The sequence below is a fragment of the Denticeps clupeoides genome, chromosome 1 (genome assembly GCF_900700375.1).
Source record: "Denticeps clupeoides chromosome 1, fDenClu1.1, whole genome shotgun sequence".
In the NCBI taxonomy this organism is placed as follows: Eukaryota; Metazoa; Chordata; class Actinopteri; order Clupeiformes; family Denticipitidae; genus Denticeps; species Denticeps clupeoides.
In genome coordinates, this window is record NC_041707.1 from 24,244,314 (window position 1) to 24,264,520 (window position 20,207).

Below are 20,207 nucleotides of genomic sequence, written 5' to 3' on the forward strand. Positions count from 1 at the left end.
CAGTCATGTTTCTTCTTTCCTTTGTAATATGAATGTTCATTGTTCAGATTATCTCCATCTCAAATCTGAGAAACCATACTGAAAATCAATGAAGTCACATTCCTGTTTTCTTTTTACAGTGATTTTTTTACTTTCTATTTATTTCATAATAAAGCATTGTGTAGAGTAGTATTTACCATATTGCTTACAGTCAACCTTGTTTCTGCACTTCATAATTGTTATGCTAATTAGCCACAAGTGTAAAATATTTTGTGAAGTGTAGGTGAACACCTCCATGCGACCTCATCTGGAGAGAACACACCAACAAATCAGCCAGACAGAAAAAAATGATCCTCTCTCATTTCACTCCGAGCCTCTCAGTAGCTATCAGCTACCTAGATTTTGGGATGGATAGCCACCCCTTTGGCTCATTGTGTGTCATTGAGGGGGATTTTGTGAAGGACCATAGACCCTCTGTTTGTTCTTGGGCCCTGGGCCAGATTTTAGGCAGGGTCGAGCTCTACCGACGCCAGCCCAGCCAAGCTTCAGGTGGCTGAAGAGTGGGGGTGGGCTTGCTAGAGTGGGGGTGGGTTGGCTGATTTTGTGGGTTTTTTGGAAGGGGTTAAGGGGACACAGACTAGCTTCTGCTAATGTATTTGTGCCCCTCCATTGTCCTGCAGTCGAGCTGTGGCCAGATTAAGTTTCACAGACAGTGGCACCGTTTGTAGACGCTGATAGTCTGTGCAGTGGACAAATGCCTAGGAATGTAAAAGCCCATTATTTCCAGGGGTGTCGTATAGACAGTATCTAGATGTGGTATAGCTGGGCAATAGGTTTCAGTCTGTTTTGTTTAGTTTCATGGATATTCTCACGCAGCAAGTCTACAGTTTCCTGTGTTCATCTGTCTGTTCGTTGTTCCAACTGTGTCCATAGGCTGTTTGCACAAAATACTGAGTAAACATGGTGGTGGTGGTGGTGGGGGGGGCTCTCAACAAACAAGTGTTTTATTATGACATACAGTTCTTCATTGACATCAATCAAGCTGCCCAAGTGCATGAGTTATGACCATACATTCACCAATGTGTTACACCAGTGTTCCTCATCTAGTCTTTAATTTTCCATTTTATAATATGTTGTTTTTTTTCTAAAACAGCAAGTACAGACATTCCATTCATTCACAGAGCTGTTGTTGGTACATTTTTCCTTATCACTTTTCAGTAAACAGCAATCAGTTATTTATTTATTTTTTTACATTAATTCACATTACTCTTAAATCCATATGATAATTATGCAATAAACAACTTGATATGTTTTTTTCTTAAAGTTTTGTTCAACTGTTTTTATTTTATAAAGCACACCTTTTTCTCCACTTTTCATTAATATTTTGTTTAATTGTCAGTTGTAAATTTCTAAGATTATATTTCCGTTTTGTGTTTGATAGTGTACATTGTAATGTGTGTCTCATAGGAACAACCCCCACCCCTACATAACAGTGCTGGAGAACCGTCCAGACTGTTGGCCATCCCTACTACAAGAGATTGATGCTTTCATCAAACGTGCATCAGATAGGTGAGCCTCCCTCTTTTCTGTGTCTGGTAGATGCAAAAAAAAAAAACGCCCATCTTTACTTGAATCATTTGCCTTCTGACTGCCAAATCTAATGCATTGAGTTTGAAATAATCTTGTAGTCGAACTAGGGCTGGACGATATGGCCTAAAAATAATATTGTGTGATTAATTTAATGATTTCCTCTAAATCACTACATACATGCTAAATTAAGCAATTTATTTAATAAAAAACATATAATGAATTTAATAAAAGTTTAGTATCCAGGGTTTCTACAGTCATTAAAAACCTGGATACAGAACGGAATTTGAAAAGAGAATTTTCCAGGCCCTAAACAGTTTTGGAATACGAAATAAACATATAAAGTTATGGAAAAGTCATTAAAATCTGATACACATGAATGTATAATGAAGTACGTTGTTCCCGTAAGACTGCATGAGAAACGTTTTTCTACTTTTGCAATTGGGCTGCACGATTTGGGGAAAAAGACACATTGCGATTATTGAGATCAATATTGCAATATGATAAAGGACACTTGCTTGTATATCAATGAAATGTTGCATACTAATAGTGAAATTTTAATTTCAAAGTGAAACATACAAACTACTTATAACAACCTGAAATGCCCAGTGCTTTCAAAATACAATATACAAAAAAAATGAAATAAATCACAAAAAACTCTGTCTACATTACTGTCGAACGACAAACCCTGGTAAGGCTAAACAACTGTTTTGATTATATTTGGCCATTATAAAATCCCATATTATAGTTCTTATGTTTAACCAAAACGTTGTTTGGAGGCTGACTTGAACACAGGGATGCATAGCTTTGCTAGCTTAGCTAAGGTTAACATTTGTAAACTGAGGTGAATTTCTTTAGGAAACCTTCAAAGTTTGAGAAAAGTTAACTAAACAGCAAAGAACAGTCTAAATAGTTAATGCCTACGTTTAGCCAAAACGTTGTTTGGAGGCTGACTTGAACACAGGAATGCATAGCTTCGCTAGCTTAGCCTAGCTTAGCTAAGGTTAAGACTTATAAAACAGGATTTTATAATAGCCAAATATATTCAAAACAATTGTCCAGCCTTACCTATGAAATGTAATCCCCCGGGATCTGGTTTGGAACGTACAGCGGTTTGTACAGCCCCAAGCAGAACAAGAGTGAGGCATTTTTATGTACTTCTCTCCATAGACATGTATATGCTTCACGCCACAGCAGAGCCTCTCACAATATGGTGGCGACGTTGACGTACGATGCAGCGTCTCCAAATCGAAAGTCATGTGACCAAACACGTCACATCCGACTGAAGTGAGACTTCAGTCAGCTTGCAAACTTTGAGAGAATGAGAGAATGGATCGGATATGTTGCCGATCCAATCCATGTACTAATAATTTAAATCGCAGCTTTTTGCGTTCATGTAATCACACAGACTGACATCGCGATTACGATTGCGATTAGATTAATCGTGCAGCACTAGTTTACAACTACAATGTTTAAAACTAGTGCAGGTCTATAGTATCTTTGCTAGTTTTACATAGTGAACCACATCACATGCTACTACATGCATTGCTTCCATATTCCAGTAAATTATAGCTGATTATCTCTGCCCGAACATGATTGAGCCCATTTTGCTTGGGCTGTGCAAACTTGGAGGAAGAAACACTATAGTTTTCAGGTTGTCATAAGTTTAGCTTAACAATATTTTTACCAATTTTTTTTTTGAAAGTTTGAAATTTCCCAAATTTCAGAGGATTTATGGTCATGAAACTTTGCCTTAGATTTATTGAAAGGTTATGGAAATTCTTTTGTAAAAATTTGTAAGAACCCTGAATATCGTTAATGCTTTTATTAACCAAAGTATAAAATAGATAAGGTTTACAGGTTCTGCTGGACCACAGTTCTGTAGTTGTGGAGGAGTGGTTCACTTCTGTTAACTGTTTGGCATTTTTCTTTCACTGATTCCAGTAGTGCTTTATTAGCAGGCAGTTGATACCTGGGTCAAGTGTCTTAAAGAGATTTTTGAATCCACTATCCACTTTCCGCTATACTAATTGTATAACAGAATCCCATGGTATGTGGGAGACAAGCAAAACCGAACCATCGTGTCAGGATTTGATGTCACTTGCCCTAAGGGCCCTCTGATTTTGTTAGGTTGATTTTATATCCAGAGAAAGCAATAAATTATGCAAATGTTTTAATAAGACAAGGAATATAAATAAAGGATGGGACAAAAATAACAAGATATCCATGTAGAAAGAGATCTTGTGCATCCTCCTGTCAATCTAAATACCGGAAATTTGTACATCCTCTCTTATGTCTTGTGCCAGTGGTTTATTAGCAATGTCAAGTGGGCTGAGAGGATCACCCTGCCTATTTCCACGATAGAGAGCAAAATTACTGGATTAGTCCATAAACCACTGCAACTGGTTCATTATATAGAACTTTAATCCATTTAATAATTCGCTTCCAAATCAAATTGTTCAAGAACACAGAATGTGTAAGACCACTCAATTTAGTGAAATTGCAAGCTGTTTTTAAAAATAAATAAATAAATGTATTTCTTCTAAAGACATTCACATTGGATCGCTGCAGTTTTGGAAGAAATGTTAATCAGTTGGGAGCCTTCTCACTTGTGTGTGAGTGTGTGTTAAGGAGGTTGTGAAATTGTAAGAGTTGTAAGAATTGAAAAGAAATGAAGGCATGTCTTGACATCTCCATGATTTTGTCGGTCTCAGGAATGATCCAGAATGTGTGCCAATGCTGCTTCCGTTCCTGAGGTACCTGTTCTGTGAACCCCAGCGGCTATCTGACTATACTCTTCTGAGGCAGGGCCTGCTCAGGGCACTACTCTCCATGCCAAGTACTCCAGCCTTGTCTCTGGGTATGCAGGCCCCTAGTCCAGAGGTGACTCACTGCCTGGTTCAATGCCTGCTAAACCTCATTCCACACATGCAGGTGAGTTCCCTGCAAATGGTCTCTGGGTCACTAGGAGAGTAAAGCTGCATATTTAAACATTTATGGGGTGATTGTGACATTTCATTTATAATGTCTTACTACTAATCAGCGCATTTCCCTTAATCTTGTTTACAACTTAGTTGGAGCCAGTTTTTTGCCTTAAGAAGTTTTTGTATGTTTAGTGCAGCAAAAATGCATTACAAATATTTTAAGCTCTGTCTCCTGCAGGTGGACAGCATAACAGCAGTACTGGAGGTGGGAGCGATTGTGGAGGTCCTGTGGCCAGTGATGGCACAGGATTCTCAGCGGTGGCAGAGAGAGCTGAGCCACTTGGTGCTCCAGCTCCTCTGTGCTTGTCACCTGAGTCTGGAGTTTGGGGGGGAGATCAGGCCCCTCCTGCACACAATGACTGCCATTCTGCCCTCCTGTGCTGGGGTGAGTCCAGTATGTCCTGAACTGGAAAAGGTGTGGAAATTGAGTGGCACATTTTTTCTCAAGAAATATAAGCAGGAATTGTGACCCCAAAAAGGCAGGATGTTATCTAGAATGCACTCTGTGCAGGTCATATGTACACGACCATTCAACGGTTGAGGGACATTTAGAAGTGTGACAAGAACTTTTTGGCTCCATTAAAAAGCCATTAAATGAGTCAAAATTGTTGAATATGTTTTTCCAAATCAATTTAACCTCTTCTGGAATCAACAAATACAATTTTACATACTATTAAATGAGCATTATCATCAGTAATAAGGTTTAGTGTTTAAAAAATAAAGGGAACCCAAAAATAAGACATCCTAGATCTGAATGAATGAAATATTCTCATTAAATACTTTGATCTTTACATAGTTGAATGTGCAGACAACAAAATCACATAAAAATTATTGATGGAAATCAAATTTATCAACTGTCACATGCTCAGTGTGAAACTGCTTTCATCTGTGAAGAGCACAGAGAGCCAGTGGCAAATTTGGCATTCTTGGTGTTCTCTTGCCAAATGTCAAACATGCTGCATGGTGTTAGGCTGTAAGCACAACCCCCACCTCATATCACCCGCATTGAGTGTGTTTCTGACCGTTTGAGAAGACACATGCTTATTTGTGGCCTGCTGGAGGGTATTTCTTTGGTCTGTCTCTTGGTAGCGCCTCCATGCTTTGGACACTACACTGACAGACACAACAAACAGCTCGCATTGATGTGCCACCCTGGATGAGCTGCACTACCTGAGCTACTTGTGTGGGTTGTAGACTCTATCTCATGGTATCACTAGATTGAAAGCACCAGCAGCATTCAAAAGGGACTCAAACATCAACCAGAAAGCAGAGGAACTGAGAAGTGTTCTGTGGTCACCACAGTGGTGGCTTAGCGGGTAAGGAAGAAGACCCCTAATCAGCAAAGCACCGTCCCCACACACTGCTGCCGGGACCTTTTATGGCTGCCCACTGCTCACCAAGGGTGATGGGTTAATAGCAGAGGACACATTTTGTTCTGTGCACCATGTGCTGTGCTGTGTTTCACATTCACTTTCACTAATTGCCTATAATTTCCACATCTTGTCTATTCCATTTGCACAACAGCATGTGAAATTGTAAATCATTGTTTTCTAAGTAGACTTTGATTTCAGAGAAGTGTGAACAGTGTATTTTACTACCTTGTATATATTTATATGCAAATATGGAAAATGTATTGATGAAAATTTAATTCAGTTTGGATATTTTGGGTAGGGTGTTTACCGACTCCAGGGATTGTGCTTTTTAAGAACATTCAGAATATACACTTAAATCTCACCTATTTTTTTGAGGCTGTCCAGGCTGTAACTCTTTATATAATGGGCTTCATCGTCTGGTTGCAAGTGACCACATAGTACATTTCAATAGGCTACATCATATTGGATTTTTTTATGCAAAAGACTTATAGTAAATAGTAAATCTGAGAAAGAGGTGAAAAATAAACTATATGTTAGCATCACAACATTTGAGCAAGGTCCATCCTCTGTGCTCCAGCCTCACCCAGGCCGACTCAAGGGACAATTCATAACAAATTTGTTTCCCCTGAGGCAGAGTGGGGATCTTCATGTGTAATTGTAGACAAGGAAGAGAGACGGTCGAGACATCAAACACTGCTCATGGTGTCATCCTAATCTCTTCAAAGGCCTTGCACTGTATCCTACTAAATGCTCCTCTGTGGTTTCAGACGGCAGCTGGAGCAGCTGTCAGATAGCATTCAGCCTCCTTCAGAGATTCCATCTGGTCTTCATTTCATTTCATACTTCCTCTCTCATACTCTCTCTGCTCATCACATTTTTGCTCTTTCTTTGTCTTTCTCACTTTTTCACACCTTTACACAATGTTTCTTTCTCACCCCATATTTCTTTCTGTGCTTGACTCTTTCAATATATCACACTTTTTTTGCGCTTGATTTTTCACTTTTATCTTCCACTTTTTTGTTATTTTCATATTTAACTCACTGTATCCCTCTTCTCTCCCCCCCCCCCCCCCCCTCTCATTCTCCCTCTCTCTCTGCTGTAGGAGCTCCCATTAGAGAAGGTCATGATGGGAGTTTCTCTGCTTCTATTGAGAGCTTCAGTTCCACAGCAGAGCAGCCTCTTGGAGCTCGGTAAATCCACCAATAGACAACATAACACACTCGCCAGCAGTTCATTTGCCAGCACAAATGCTTTTACCTCTCCTTTTATAATGTTCCATATCTCTGTGGGAGGGAGTTAGATTCTGTTTCACATGTCATAATTAAGAAAATGAATTGAACTTGAATTCTTTCCCCTGACAGTTTTATGGGAAGTAACAGATTTCTCAATTAGTTCAAATTAACATTTAATTATTACAACTGAAATTGACTGGAAATCTACTCGTCATTTTTTTGTTAACCTATTTTGTACTATGCTATTGCCCAAATTAAATATAGAAGCTCTCTAAATGACATGTTCTTTTTTCCTCTACCCCCAAATCCATGAATGTGGTGATGATCTTCCCCAGCCACAAGGCTGATGCCTGATCAGTTGAATCCCCCATGGGGAGCACCGTTGCTATTGCTTCCTCTGCTGCAGGTCCTGACTTGTTCCAACCTCATGGAAGCCCTGACTGACCCAAACACAAGGGAGAGTAACCAGAGTCTAGCCCAAACTCTGATAAAGGTGGCACAGCATGGGGCCAACTGCAGTCCCACAGAGGTACCATGGATCCATGATTCATCTACATTAGTTTAAAGTGAACATTTTTTGCTCAGACGTGAACTATGTGTTTAGGGAAAAGGCTGTTAATATATGAGTCATTCTCACAGGAATAGATGGGAAATGGGACTGAGTGTATGTATTGCACTGTTCCCTCACACTTCAGCCACTTCTGTCAGGACCAACCAATCCGGCCAGCCACACAGCTGACATGGCCAAAGTTTTATGCAGGATGCCCTTCCTGACTCAGCTCTCTCGATTTACATGGACATGCCTGGGCAATACCAAAAAATGCTTGTTCCCAGAGCATGTTACAGTCTCCTTTCAGTATGGGATTATAAGTGAAAGCAGTAACATCTGCATGATTACTTTTCATGTTACGGTTCTGCTTGCAATAACATTGTGCTTTTGTCCCCATTTCCTTTACATGTTTACAGCAACTTGCAAAGTTTCGATCGGTGCAGAGAATAGCATTGACTATTTTGTTACATTTGCACAAGGCAGGTGTTTTGAATGGATTTATTGCATAGTTTTGAAAACAGGAGAATTTGGAAGAGGGCAAGCCAGTGGAGGATGCTGAAAAATGTTTGACTGGGTGCTATATTCATGTGGATTTTACTTTGACCCATACACCTACCTAAAGATGGTTGCAGTCTACCTATATCCAGTATTCCTTAATAAACCCAGCAACATGGTGTGACCTGCCACACTGCAAAATTGTTTTAAATTGGGCAGACAGAGCAGATGTGTGTATATCAGATTCATAGATGACCATTTTCATAAATGACTGGACTTACAGGATCCCCTGGTATAAATTGCTTTTGTCAACTAATCTCAGTCACTTACTTTGTGTGCAGGCTGACATTGGGGAGTTTATGCCTCTCAGCACATGGTACAGTGAGTTGCAGGTGGGCTGTAGTGTGCTGCGGCACATGGCAGGCAACACCGAGGCCACAAGTGAGTGGCTATACTCTGTCCAGTCCATTCTGCCACTTTGTAACCATGTCCCAGACTCTCTTCTGCTCATACTTACGTCCATCATAGTCTCCAATGAGCGAGATATCTGCCAGTTGGCATTTGACACCACAGCAGCCATTGCACAGGCTGACCCCACAAAGGTTTGTATATTTCTGAAGAATATTTTTCATTTTGTATAATTATTTATTAGTGATATACAGCAGTGGTTCTCAGTTTTTTCACACTGACTACCATCTCCAAATACTGCTATTGTGAACAGAGTTAAGTACTGTGTAAGCCTGTTTATAGATTATATAGGAGGCAATATTATTCCTAATATGAATATTATTTATTATTGATTGTTACCCACTGTCAATACTGCAGTCAAGCATAGAGCAAGTGAGTGTATTAAGTTCAATGCATTGATGAAATGAGGATTTAACCCAATGTGAAAACAGTTCCTTAGTGCTGTAAACAGCATTTACATTTATTCATTTCAGTATAGCAATTTCAGTATAGCAATTATAGCAATATGCAACTTAAAGGCATGATAACCCTACCAACAGCAAATTGCCATTGCATTGTTGAGATTTTTTGGTTTAGCTCTACAGCAATTCTTTTGTTTTCAGCATTGTTTTGGTGTGAAGGAAGGCTGCTGACAGAGGCTGGACAAATTAGGAGCAAACTCATAGTCACCTAGTCATACACACACACACATATACATGCTCTCTCACTGTCTACCAGAGCTAACCATTAACCATGCAGATGTTGGGGTTGCTAGGCAACATGCAAGGTGCACAGGAATGGAACGATAAGCACAATATGCAAACGAGGCACAGCTCCACGCTATAGCTGGAGCCGATGCACTAGGAGCAGCTGATTAAAATGGTGTTATGCAGCCTCATTGTTTACTGTGTGCACTGTGAATAAGGGGTTGTAAAGGCCAAAGCACTGTACAATAAACCTGCAAAAAAGAGGAGCATGTAGGCATTCAAATTCAGACCACAGTCACAGACAGTGCACAGGAGATGTCTGCAAAATGTGCCCTGCAGCATGCAGAATCCATCACCACGGTTACAGCTGACGCTAATTAAATAGGATCTTCTCTGAAACGTGCCTTTGGCCGCATCCTCCTACACCGCAGTCAGTGAAATAGCTGTTCTGACTTCAAAGCGGCTTTGTTTTTTGGGTTTTTTTTTTTTAACATTTTTGACTTGTTATTTGTCCCCTTAATTGCCCCACTACTAGAGGTTAGAGGTCAGTCTGAGCTAGGAGAGCATGTATGGCATTACCAGGATGGTGCATTGTGGGATGTAGAGGTTAATCTAGGGTCACCTGGGTTGGGGGTTGGTGGGGCAGGGGATACGTCAGCCAACATCATGTTGCCAATGGGGTTAAATCAGCTTTCTGTAGGCTAGTTGACATGGGCTCAAGTCAGCAGCTCCTAGGGAGTGTGTGAGAGGTGTATGATTTTCCATGATCAAGAGGACAGATTAAGTATTTACACGGTCCATTGGGACTGTCTGTGTGTAAATATAAGTTGGGGTCAGATAATAAATGTACCAAGCAGTAAATGTACACCTATTTACTGCTTAGGCATATTTTTAAGCTCAGATCTACATGTGGGATGTTAGTTTTTCAGTTGAATGAGAGATGCGGGGTTTTTTTTCTCTCTCTCTGCAGATGTTTTTGCTCGGATGAGAGCACTTGACACCTCTGACAGCGTTTTGGCTCTCAGTGCAGTTTGTTCTGTGCTCTACCCCGAGGCTTCACACACCGGGGTTTTTCTCAAGGCTGAGGGGGAATGCAGATTCCAGGGTTTTAGCATGGAGTAACACAGTGTAGGCACAGGCAGAGGGAGGGGCTGGGAGTGAAGGCACTACAGGAACTGGGTTCAAAGCAAATGCGCTCTCACACATAGTGTATTGTGTTGTTATGTGCTGTTCAATGTGACATGCTTTCATTTACATTTACAGCATTTATCAGACGCCCTTATCCAGAGCAACTTAGTAGTTACAGGGACAGTCACCCTGGAGCAATTTAGGGTTAAGTGTCTTGCTCAGGGACACAATGGTAGTAAGTGGGATTTGAACCAGGCGAGTGTCTAACCCACTAGGCCACTACCACCCTACCACCCACTACCACTACCATGCTGTGTCTTAATAGTGTGTTTGTGTTGCTAAAATTCCTCCAGTCAGGTCAACAGTTAATGGCAATTTTTATTAAACTGCAGTTACATCAGATTCTGAATACAAAAGTACACTTACACATACCACTCACAGACATTGTTTTTCTTTTCTGCTCTACTCTGAGGTCATGCTTTATGCATAAATCTGCTTAACTTTGCAGCAAACTTTGCAGCCAAGCGCTACTGTAAAATGAGGATGTGTGTAGACAATACTGACTATTTTTCTTCTATCTCTTCTCTCTTACTCTTCAGGTCCCATGTCTTCTCTCGGTGTTGATGTTTAAGTTGGGTCAGGTTTCTGATCCGGCACTATGTCAGTCCATACTTTATACCCTGCCAAAACTTGGAACCCACAAGGTAGAAAACAAAATAAACACACACACAAATATGCTTTGTTCATTTGCACAGGATTTCATTCATAGGAACAGATAAACCTGCACATGGCACAACTTAATTTCACTGCATTGGTGTGTTGTCTCTTGCCAGAAAACCACTATGTGGTTTTATGTTTTCCTGGTTTTGTTAGAAATGTCCTGGATGTGGGTAACATCCAACAAACACCCACCTTAAACTGTATTGTAGATGAATTCAATCCATTATCATTCACTGCGCCCGCAACCATTATGCCCATTATTCCTGGTGGCTTTTACAGGTCTGTGTGGCTGAGAGCTGAAGCTGACATTTCACTTTCACCCTTAATACCAGCATGCAGAACTGAACACCTAACCCCCACCATTGGGCATATAAAAAGAGTATGGAAAAGTGAGGTGAAGGCTTTTTACAAAATGCAAGAGAAAAGCACTTTGTGTGAGGATTTTTCTTTTGTGTTTATGATGCTTGAGGATTATACGCCTGTGATTCTCTTAAAACCACACGCTCAGCTCATTATAACATGGGATCGCTGCATTTGGTACTTGAATGACATTCCATTAATTCTTCAGTTAACATGCAAGATGGTCTGGGAGCTATTGTGTCTACAATCTGTGTACGTTAATAATATATCTCAGTGTTTAAGGGATATGTTTTTTTTACTTTGTATGACCTTTGCTACTATAAATCTTTAATAAACAGAAAAAAAAAAATACACACTACCAGTAAATGGTGGCAGTAGCCTAGGGATTAACACCCTCTGCTCACAAAGTAACGGGTGGGCGTATCTTAAATGCCATAAATGTAAATGCTGCAACATTGTGCAGTCACAGAGGCAATGTTATAACTGTTCAGTGCTCCATGGGTAACACAAATTTTCCTTGTCAGTTCTGTGTTCCTCAGGTTCTTCAGGTCTTGCATACCTTAGGGAGTGCTGCAAAGCTCAGAGGTGTGGTACTTCGCCTTGTCACAATCCTATGGGAGAAACAGGTATGCCTTCTCTTCAAAGAGATTATTTGTATGTGCAAATGAATGTAATATATGGGATAAAGGCCAAGAGTCAGAATTTGTCCCCATAGTGTGCTAGAATGACCTTTTAAAATTAGAATGTTTTAATGATGGACTCGTCCCTGTCTGTAGGATCGTGTGTACCCTGAACTGCAGAAACTGATGGCATTAGTGGAGAGGGGCACTGTAGTAATGGGGAAGGAGTCTCAATGGGAGCTGGTGCTGGCTAGGGCTGCATGTGTCCGGGACATCTGCAAAGAGAGGTCTGCCCCCAACATCCAGTCCCACCATTCCTCCATAGCCCCCTGTTGCTTTTACCCCTTTACACTAGTACTCAGAGATGGCAAGTTCAGTTTCAGGCAGCAGTTATTTGTGCATCTTATCTAGAAAAAAGTTATAAGATTTTCTTCATGTGTACGTTCAACCTCTGTTATTAGTATGCTTTTTACAAATTAACAGGACACCCTTATCTAATGAACTGGAGAATGCAATGTAGCTTATAAGTAAGGTGTAAGGTCTCACATTGGACTACTGTATGCTTTTGATGTGAAAGAGAAGATTTGGTCATTTTAAGAGCGTAGCAGGAAATGTTGGTATGCAATGAAAGCAGTGAAATGGACTGTGATTTTAATCTCCTGTAGGCCTTACCAGCATGGAGGTGATATGCTGGCTGCTATTACCAACACAATCACACAGTGCACCAGAAAGGACCAGGCCACGCCAGCTGCCCTGGCACTGCAGGGTCTGCAAGAACTGTGCCGGGCTGAGGTGAGAAGCACATGTTAAATTTCCAGCTGAAAAGGTGCCTGTAACCCTTCCTAGCTAATCTGCTGTCTGCTTTCTCATAGGTGGTTGATATTGGCTCCACGTGGAAGGCCCTGTCCCCAATGCTGAGTTGTGACTCAAGACCCATTGTGCTGAAAGCCATAGCTGGGCTGCTGTCTCTGGTTCCTCAGCTGGCTGTGAAAACTGATGATTATGAGGTACATTTCTACCCCTTTACTTACACACTTACTAGTCCCTACAGTTTCTCATAATTCAATCACTGCACACCATTACAAGCTTATACACTCTGAACTAATGGTGTCTCTGATTCTGTGTTTCTCTTGACTTTATAAAAGTGAGAGAGCCTGAATTTAGCCTTCGTTTTTGACAGTTTTATTGTGTTTTCTCTGTATTAACAGAAATTAAAAGAACAGGTTGTCACCATACTTTGGAGCTATACACTCAGTCAGGTCAGTATTCATACTGAAACACTGTGGTGTGGTATACGCAAATCACAATTCAACTGCAGTTTAAAGCAACATTGCTTCCTTTCTGCTAATTTAATGGTATCATTAGGACCCTGAGGTTGCCAGCTCTGGCTATAGGGCTCTTTCTGAGTTCCCTGAGACCAGTCATGTGATCATGCACCTCCCTGAACAGGTAAGAGGGGGGAAGTGCCCCACCTGTGTTCTCTTTATCCAGGTTCACTACTCAGGAATCTGTGAGATGTCATAATGGCATTTCAAGATGGGACACAGTCCAAGAGCAGAAGTCTCCCAAGACCTTCACAGACAATATTGTCTCTGTTACGATCAGTTTAGTGATGAACTGACTTAGATTTTTGTACAAAGACTTTCTCTGTATGTTTACATTTCTGTGATTCTCTTTATAATTTATAGCTTTAGTTCATAATTAAACACTATAAGAGATACAAGTAAAGATATTTATCACTGTAAATGTAAATTAGTATTTGGACAAAGGGATTTGTTTAAAGGTTCTCTTTACAGAAGAACATAATTTGTATCTTTGTACATATATAAGCATTTTGAATAATTCTGACAATTTTAAGGCAGTATTTAATGGCAATGGAATAAAAATTTTTCACCACTAGTGTATTCTTAGTCAACTACATTTATGACAAAATATCGTCATCAAAGAACTTTTATGATGTGACTAAAACAAGACAAGATGTTATCTCATTTAATTGCATTATTATTTGTATGCAGTATTTCTGGTTCCTGTGTCTCTCATCTGGTCACAAATATGATGCCATTTCCTCAATATGCGTTTGTGGTATTGCTTAGATACTTGTGGTGGGTTAGCAGATGGCTGGGAGAAAATGATGAAGTGATCCTTGAACACACTTTATTTTCAATAAAGTGGAAAAAAAAGTATGTGTGGTTGAAAAACATGGGAAGAAGTGTGGCCATAGAATTGTGTGTAGATTACTCTTAATATTGTTACCTTAAAGACTATAATAACCTTGTTTTAATTATGAAATGGGTTTGACTAAATAAAAATTTAGTTTTAGCCGAAAGAGGAAGATGTGTCTGCGCACGTCTAAGCTACGACTGTTGGTGAAGTAACTTTTTTTTTAGGGGAGGGGGTGGGAGTTAACCTCTCCCCTTATAACTACATAAAGGGAGTCATTCCAGATCCGACTGTCTGAGCTGCCACTCTGAGCAGAGAAGCATAATAGCCAAAGCCCATGTTAGAGAATTTCGTTTTATGTTATCTTTTATTCATTTATGTCTGTTTACTGTTTATTCATTTACTATTGTTATTTACTTGTTATATTCAACCATATTTTCAGTTAACCAGCATATAATCATATTTAACCATATTTTCATATATGAGAGTCACTTTAAGCATATCTGGGTCAGTCTGATCTGAAGATATAAGAAGTGTATCATTGCAGACAGGTGACACTGAAGGTTTTTTTTCTTCTCCCCAGGCAAGGCCAGTGGTGATGCATCCAGAAAGTGAGGATGAGGACTTAAAAGACAATGAAAATGAGGAGATTGTGTCTGTCCCAGGCCCATCTTACATCAAGCTGATTGGACTCACACAACAAGCAGTGCTACCAGGTTTGGAGATTTGTTGAATGAGGTACTCGTGATATTTGAGTTACAGAGGTGATGGGTGGAAAGGACATCAGAAGCAAATCATACCTGGTAATAATTTATCTTCCTGATGCTGATCTGACATTCAGCACATATATGTAAGTGTTACAAACAGAAGTGTACAAGTTCCCCCAACTCCTTTCTCTGGTATTCCGGGCTTCTAGGAGCCACTCTGGCGGCCCCTGAAACCCTGTTTACTCAGTATTTCTGTCTCTCTGTCTTGCTTCCATTGGAAACCCAACACCAGTGTACAGATGATGAGAATAAATCAAGAAATCTCTCTTCAGTGCAGTTCAGAGACACGTCCTGAAGCCATTCTCTAAACAACTGTCATCGTATCAAATCCTTGGGATGTAATTCAATATGGCGTAGCCCTTATATAAAACATTCATGGTGTTTTTTTTATGGAGTAAATTGACCCTTGTGAAGCATTTCTTTGTAACTTCAAGCCTCTGGGTTTTTCTGCCCCACCCCTTCCCCCAATAAAGAAAGTAGAATGTTAGTGTTTACGGAAAATGTGCCCATTGTGTCATATACAGTGCTGTTAGTCTGCATGTCTTCTCAATAGGCCCTGGAGCTGACAGTATCTGTCTGGTCTGTGCTGGCTTTGGGGCTAAAGTTTCAGCCTAAACAGAGACCAACAGAGATGGTCCTGAAGAAAAGGGAGGGGGTTTGGTAACCTAGCCTCCTTCTCTCGTGCTTTTGGACTCGACTAATGCTGGCATGATACTGAGATATTGTCGGAACATTGTTCTCAGAAAATCCTCTTCTTCTCTTGGCAGTGTGTTATCTGGATAGCCGTGGACAAAGATTCCCCTCTTTAGACACCGAAACACAATTCACTGCCTGTCAGCAGACCATTTGCCACACTTAGACTGCTGTTAATCATTCATCACATATTTTTTTCCTTTATCCAGTAAAACATATCAGTGCATCTGATCTCCTTTTTCTAACAGGTGCTTCTGCAGTTAAACGTGTCTGAAGTTACTTTTGCTTTATACCCAGTGTGGCCAAGTCTGATACAGGATTTCAGCATCTGCTTAACCTCCTGTCTGGTTGAAATGAAGACATTTCTCATTAAGGTTCATTGTTGCTGTTTTTTTTATAAGAGGAGGACCAGTTATGGCAACATTGTTGTCATTCCACCTCCACCCTGTCCAGTCTAGTCCTGTCACTTGGGTAATTACTACACACAAAGGACTTACTCATCCTCTCACTACCCCTCTCCCTTGGGGTCAGGGTCTCAGAGGGGCAGGTTAGCTTTAGCTTTGAACTGTTCTGCTCTGTGTGGCAGCACTAACGCTTCGGGGGGTTGGAGACAGACAGGGGTCAGCACGATTGACTGCAAGAGCTTCACTTGTGTCTTAAAATGCATGTCTTGATAAAGAAACTTAGAGTTCTGATGAATGTTAAGCCAAAGTATAAATCATAGAAAAGGAACTGGGAGATCAGTGCAATGATTTATCTCAAGTCCTTAATATGCCATATAATTACCCTTCTTTCTTTGTAGCACTGGAGGGGTTCTTGACTGCCATGGTCAGGCAGGAGATGAGTGAGATGCCCAGGGGAGTGTACCATTCTGCCCTTCGAAGAGGGAACCTACGTACAGACCAAGGGAAGACTGTTGCGGGAATCCCTGCCTTCATGCATAAAACTTATGAGAAGAACAAGCAGCCAGGACTTAAGCCTGGACTGGCAGGTAAGCTCAATAGCATATACTGCCGACTCGAAATTCTAAGACCTAAAAGTAAAGAGTATGGAATACGTGAGCAGCATGTGTCCCCTCTGAAGCATCACAGTGATAAAATATATCCAGGAAATGTGCAGGAAATGATGTGTAATTTAAATTGTTGTGTATGGACCAAATACAGTACAGACCAGAACTATTTGTATACTGGTGCAGAGTACCATACAATACACAGCTGTGCCATTTTCAACTTGCCTAAATGATCTACTTCTACTCTTATATCATACTTTAGGAAATGTTTCCTTTTGCCATTTCTTTTATTTGCAAGTTGAGCAGTATTGTTAGATATTGTATAGCAGATATTGTAGCAGAATTTGAGTCTGAAAAACATTGTACTCTTTCTGTTTACAAGTATCTGTCTCGGCATCTCAGATGAGTTGGGTTTAAGGGTTGGTCAGCTCATTTTCTCTCTTGCAGTCGGTCTACTCCTTTGCTATGACCTGCCCATTCAAACTGACAAAGAGGGCCAACCAATCAGGCGCTTCTTGGTCAGCCGGGGGCGGAGCTACCAGCAGATGTTGGCAGCCCTCATCCAAGAGGTGCACCAGTCTTTTGTAACTCATGCTGTTTTTACACTTCCACAGTGGTGTATTAGTATCTCCTGTGATCTCATCCATGCCGATTCTCTCTCCGATTTCCTCCATTGTTATCCAAATAAATTTATTTACACTGAACACCTGAAGCCACAACAGCCCTTTAGGCTTATGCTGCTATGATTATTCTGTTTGGACTGCCTTCTTTTTTATCATGGTCAGCATTAAGTGAAAGTAATTTTATCATTGCACAACACGGAACCTTGCTCAGTGACACCTTTGTGTTTTGACCCATCATCATAATTTGGCAATTGTTAAAATCACTCTGATTCTCTTGGCTTGGGGCCATTTTTTCATGCTTCAAACTAAGTGAAGTGAAGTGATTGTCATTGTGATACACGGCATAGCACATGGTACTATTTTTAACCCATGCACCCCGGGGAGCAGTGTTTGGGGACGGTGCTTTGCTCAGTGGCACCTCACTGGCATCTCACTTGGTGCATCGAGATTCGATCCTTCTGATTACTTCTGGTTACAGGACCAATTCCTTAACCGCTAGGCCTCACCACTTCAATTCTGACAATGCCGGGATGGAGGCTATCATTGTAAAAAAATATTCAATTCACCTGTCAGTGAATTTAATGTGGTGGCTGTTAAGTGTGCTATCCTGTTTGTTTTGATTTAGACCTTTTTTTTGTATATCAGTAAATACTGTCTCATGCTTTTGTGTTTTACTTTCAGGTGAACATCCAGCCATCAGAATGGCATCGTTCCATGCTGCTACCTCACGCATGGAGAGGTTTCATGAGTCGAACTTTCCATGCTGCTCTGCAGGTGTGTGTGTTTATATATCAATGATTCTGTGTTTGTTATTGTTTTGGTGATGAAAGTTATCACTGCATCATGGCTACAGGTTTGTGTTATTTCCTTCCTCCCAAAATGTCCAGACTGTGAACTCTAAATCAGGCCTCTCCAACAGCAGACATGGAGTGTTTCCATCACATGTTGATTAATATTTTTGTTTGTATGGTATTTACACAGTTAGGTTGATAATTGTTGTAAACCTTTTTAGACGTTTTTTGTACATTACCACTCAAATGTTTGGACACACCTACTCATTATTGTTCTGTTTTTTACATTATAGAACAAATTTGAAGACACAGGACACACATTAGGTTATATAATAAATTGTTAATGAGCATTTCATGAAGCGTGTTTGGATTATTACAATAGTGACAAAAGCAGCCTGCTACAAAAATACTAAATATGTTTCCTGCATTCTTGGACTTTTCCAAATGGCTCTATCGTAGGTTCCATAACTGCCACAGAGTAGGTGGGTCCAAACTTTGGACTGGTAGTATATATAATGTGTAAATCCTGCACACCTTGTTCACACTATGCCCTCCACAATTATTGTATAGATTAGAAAAAACATTCTGTGCTACAATGATTATTACCTGTGCAATTATTATATCAGAGCAAAAAAATTGAGAACATTCCTTTTCGCAAAAGATCTTCATATTATAAGTGTCTTAGACCCTCTCTTATGTATTCTCCTCTTGAGCTCACCCTACAGCTTTTTAGTGGGGTTCAGGTGAGGGGGCTGAGATGACCTTGGAACAGTCTTGAATATTTATTGACAAAAAAGTTTAATATAGACCACAGTCCCAAGCACTTACATTCCAAATCAAATGTCATGTGGATGGTGTCTGATTATTGTTTTGGGGAGATTTGTGTGTGTGTGTGTGTGTGTGTGTGTGTGTGTGTGTGTGTGTGTGTGTGTGTGTGTGTGTGTGTGTGTGTGAGTGATTCAAGTCATTCATCTCATGTTTGTACCCTAGTAAATCAGAATGTTTGCCAAATAAAGTAAAGTAAAGTAAAGTAAAGTAAAGTTTGTGGATTACATCTTGACTGGTCCTACACACAATACAATAAAATTAAAAAGTAATACAATTGCTAATGGTATTGCTAATTGACACAATCATGTTTTTTCTGTTTAATTAGCTTTTATTAATATTCTGAACAGCTCTGGGTGACTGTATATACTGTATTTTATTGTTTATACATTTATGGTTGCTGTAGTTGATTGTTTGACTAATGGTTTCTGTCTGGTTTTGATGTATTATTGTAGTGGTTTTAGGGGGTTGTTTGTAGGTGTAGGAGTGCTGTCTTTGCCTGTCTTTACCATTTTTCTGCTGTTTTAGGGTTATCGGGCAGAACTGGAGATGCAGTGGAAACAGAGCAAAGAGAAACCAGACGAACTCCAGTACCAACAGCACTGCGCCTGGCTGTGGTTAGAAACACATACAATATTGTGGCCAATATTGCCTGTATTAGATTAGACACGCATACCAAAATATGTTCTGCTGGTAGAGAGAATGGATGCAGACTAGGGCTGGGTGATTATATGATCTTGAAAAAATTCAGCTTGATCTTGGTGATCAGCCTTGGGCATTTTTTTATGATCAATGAAATGCCAGAAATTAGCATGTTTTGTTTGTCTTTACATTATGAGACTCGCAGCTGCCAGATATACCAAGTCTCCCTTGAAGTGTCAATAATCTCCCACATATTGATAGCTTGTCCCTGATGCCTGCAAATTGCATAAAATATCTTGAACACTAGAGCAAGCAAACAAGAGCATGCATGCAAGACGTTTGAATTACAGGCTCACTCAAAAGAATGAGAGAGAAAGTGAGAATGGGTGTGTCTGCTTCCAGAGACAAACAGCATCCTTTGCTTATTTTGAAAAGTAATCCAATCATATTTCAATGTGGATGGGCTTTTATTTAGGAGTGTTTTATTTGGGAGTGTGATAATCATTTTTTTCTAA

General features: G+C 40.2%; 1 protein-coding gene across 4 annotated transcripts in view; it reads left to right on the forward strand.

Moving 5' to 3' along the window:
* Positions 1-20,207, forward strand: part of focad (focadhesin) — a 45,333-nt gene that overhangs the window by 7,555 nt on the left and 17,571 nt on the right. For 3 of the 4 annotated variants that reach the window (XM_028966995.1, XM_028967040.1, XM_028967006.1), the window contains exons 6-23: positions 1,447-1,548; positions 4,281-4,500; positions 4,729-4,935; positions 7,026-7,113; positions 7,491-7,684; positions 8,542-8,802; positions 11,082-11,186; positions 12,087-12,188; positions 12,339-12,469; positions 12,848-12,974; positions 13,055-13,189; positions 13,391-13,441; positions 13,548-13,631; positions 14,926-15,058; positions 16,605-16,793; positions 17,259-17,380; positions 18,116-18,208; positions 19,579-19,667. In XM_028966995.1, coding sequence (XP_028822828.1) covers positions 1,447-1,548; positions 4,281-4,500; positions 4,729-4,935; positions 7,026-7,113; positions 7,491-7,684; positions 8,542-8,802; positions 11,082-11,186; positions 12,087-12,188; positions 12,339-12,469; positions 12,848-12,974; positions 13,055-13,189; positions 13,391-13,441; positions 13,548-13,631; positions 14,926-15,058; positions 16,605-16,793; positions 17,259-17,380; positions 18,116-18,208; positions 19,579-19,667 — 2,433 coding nt within the window. The remainder of the gene's footprint in view (positions 1-1,446; positions 1,549-4,280; positions 4,501-4,728; positions 4,936-7,025; positions 7,114-7,490; positions 7,685-8,541; positions 8,803-11,081; positions 11,187-12,086; positions 12,189-12,338; positions 12,470-12,847; positions 12,975-13,054; positions 13,190-13,390; positions 13,442-13,547; positions 13,632-14,925; positions 15,059-16,604; positions 16,794-17,258; positions 17,381-18,115; positions 18,209-19,578; positions 19,668-20,207) is intronic. The other variant, XM_028967021.1, reaches the window with a different exon arrangement.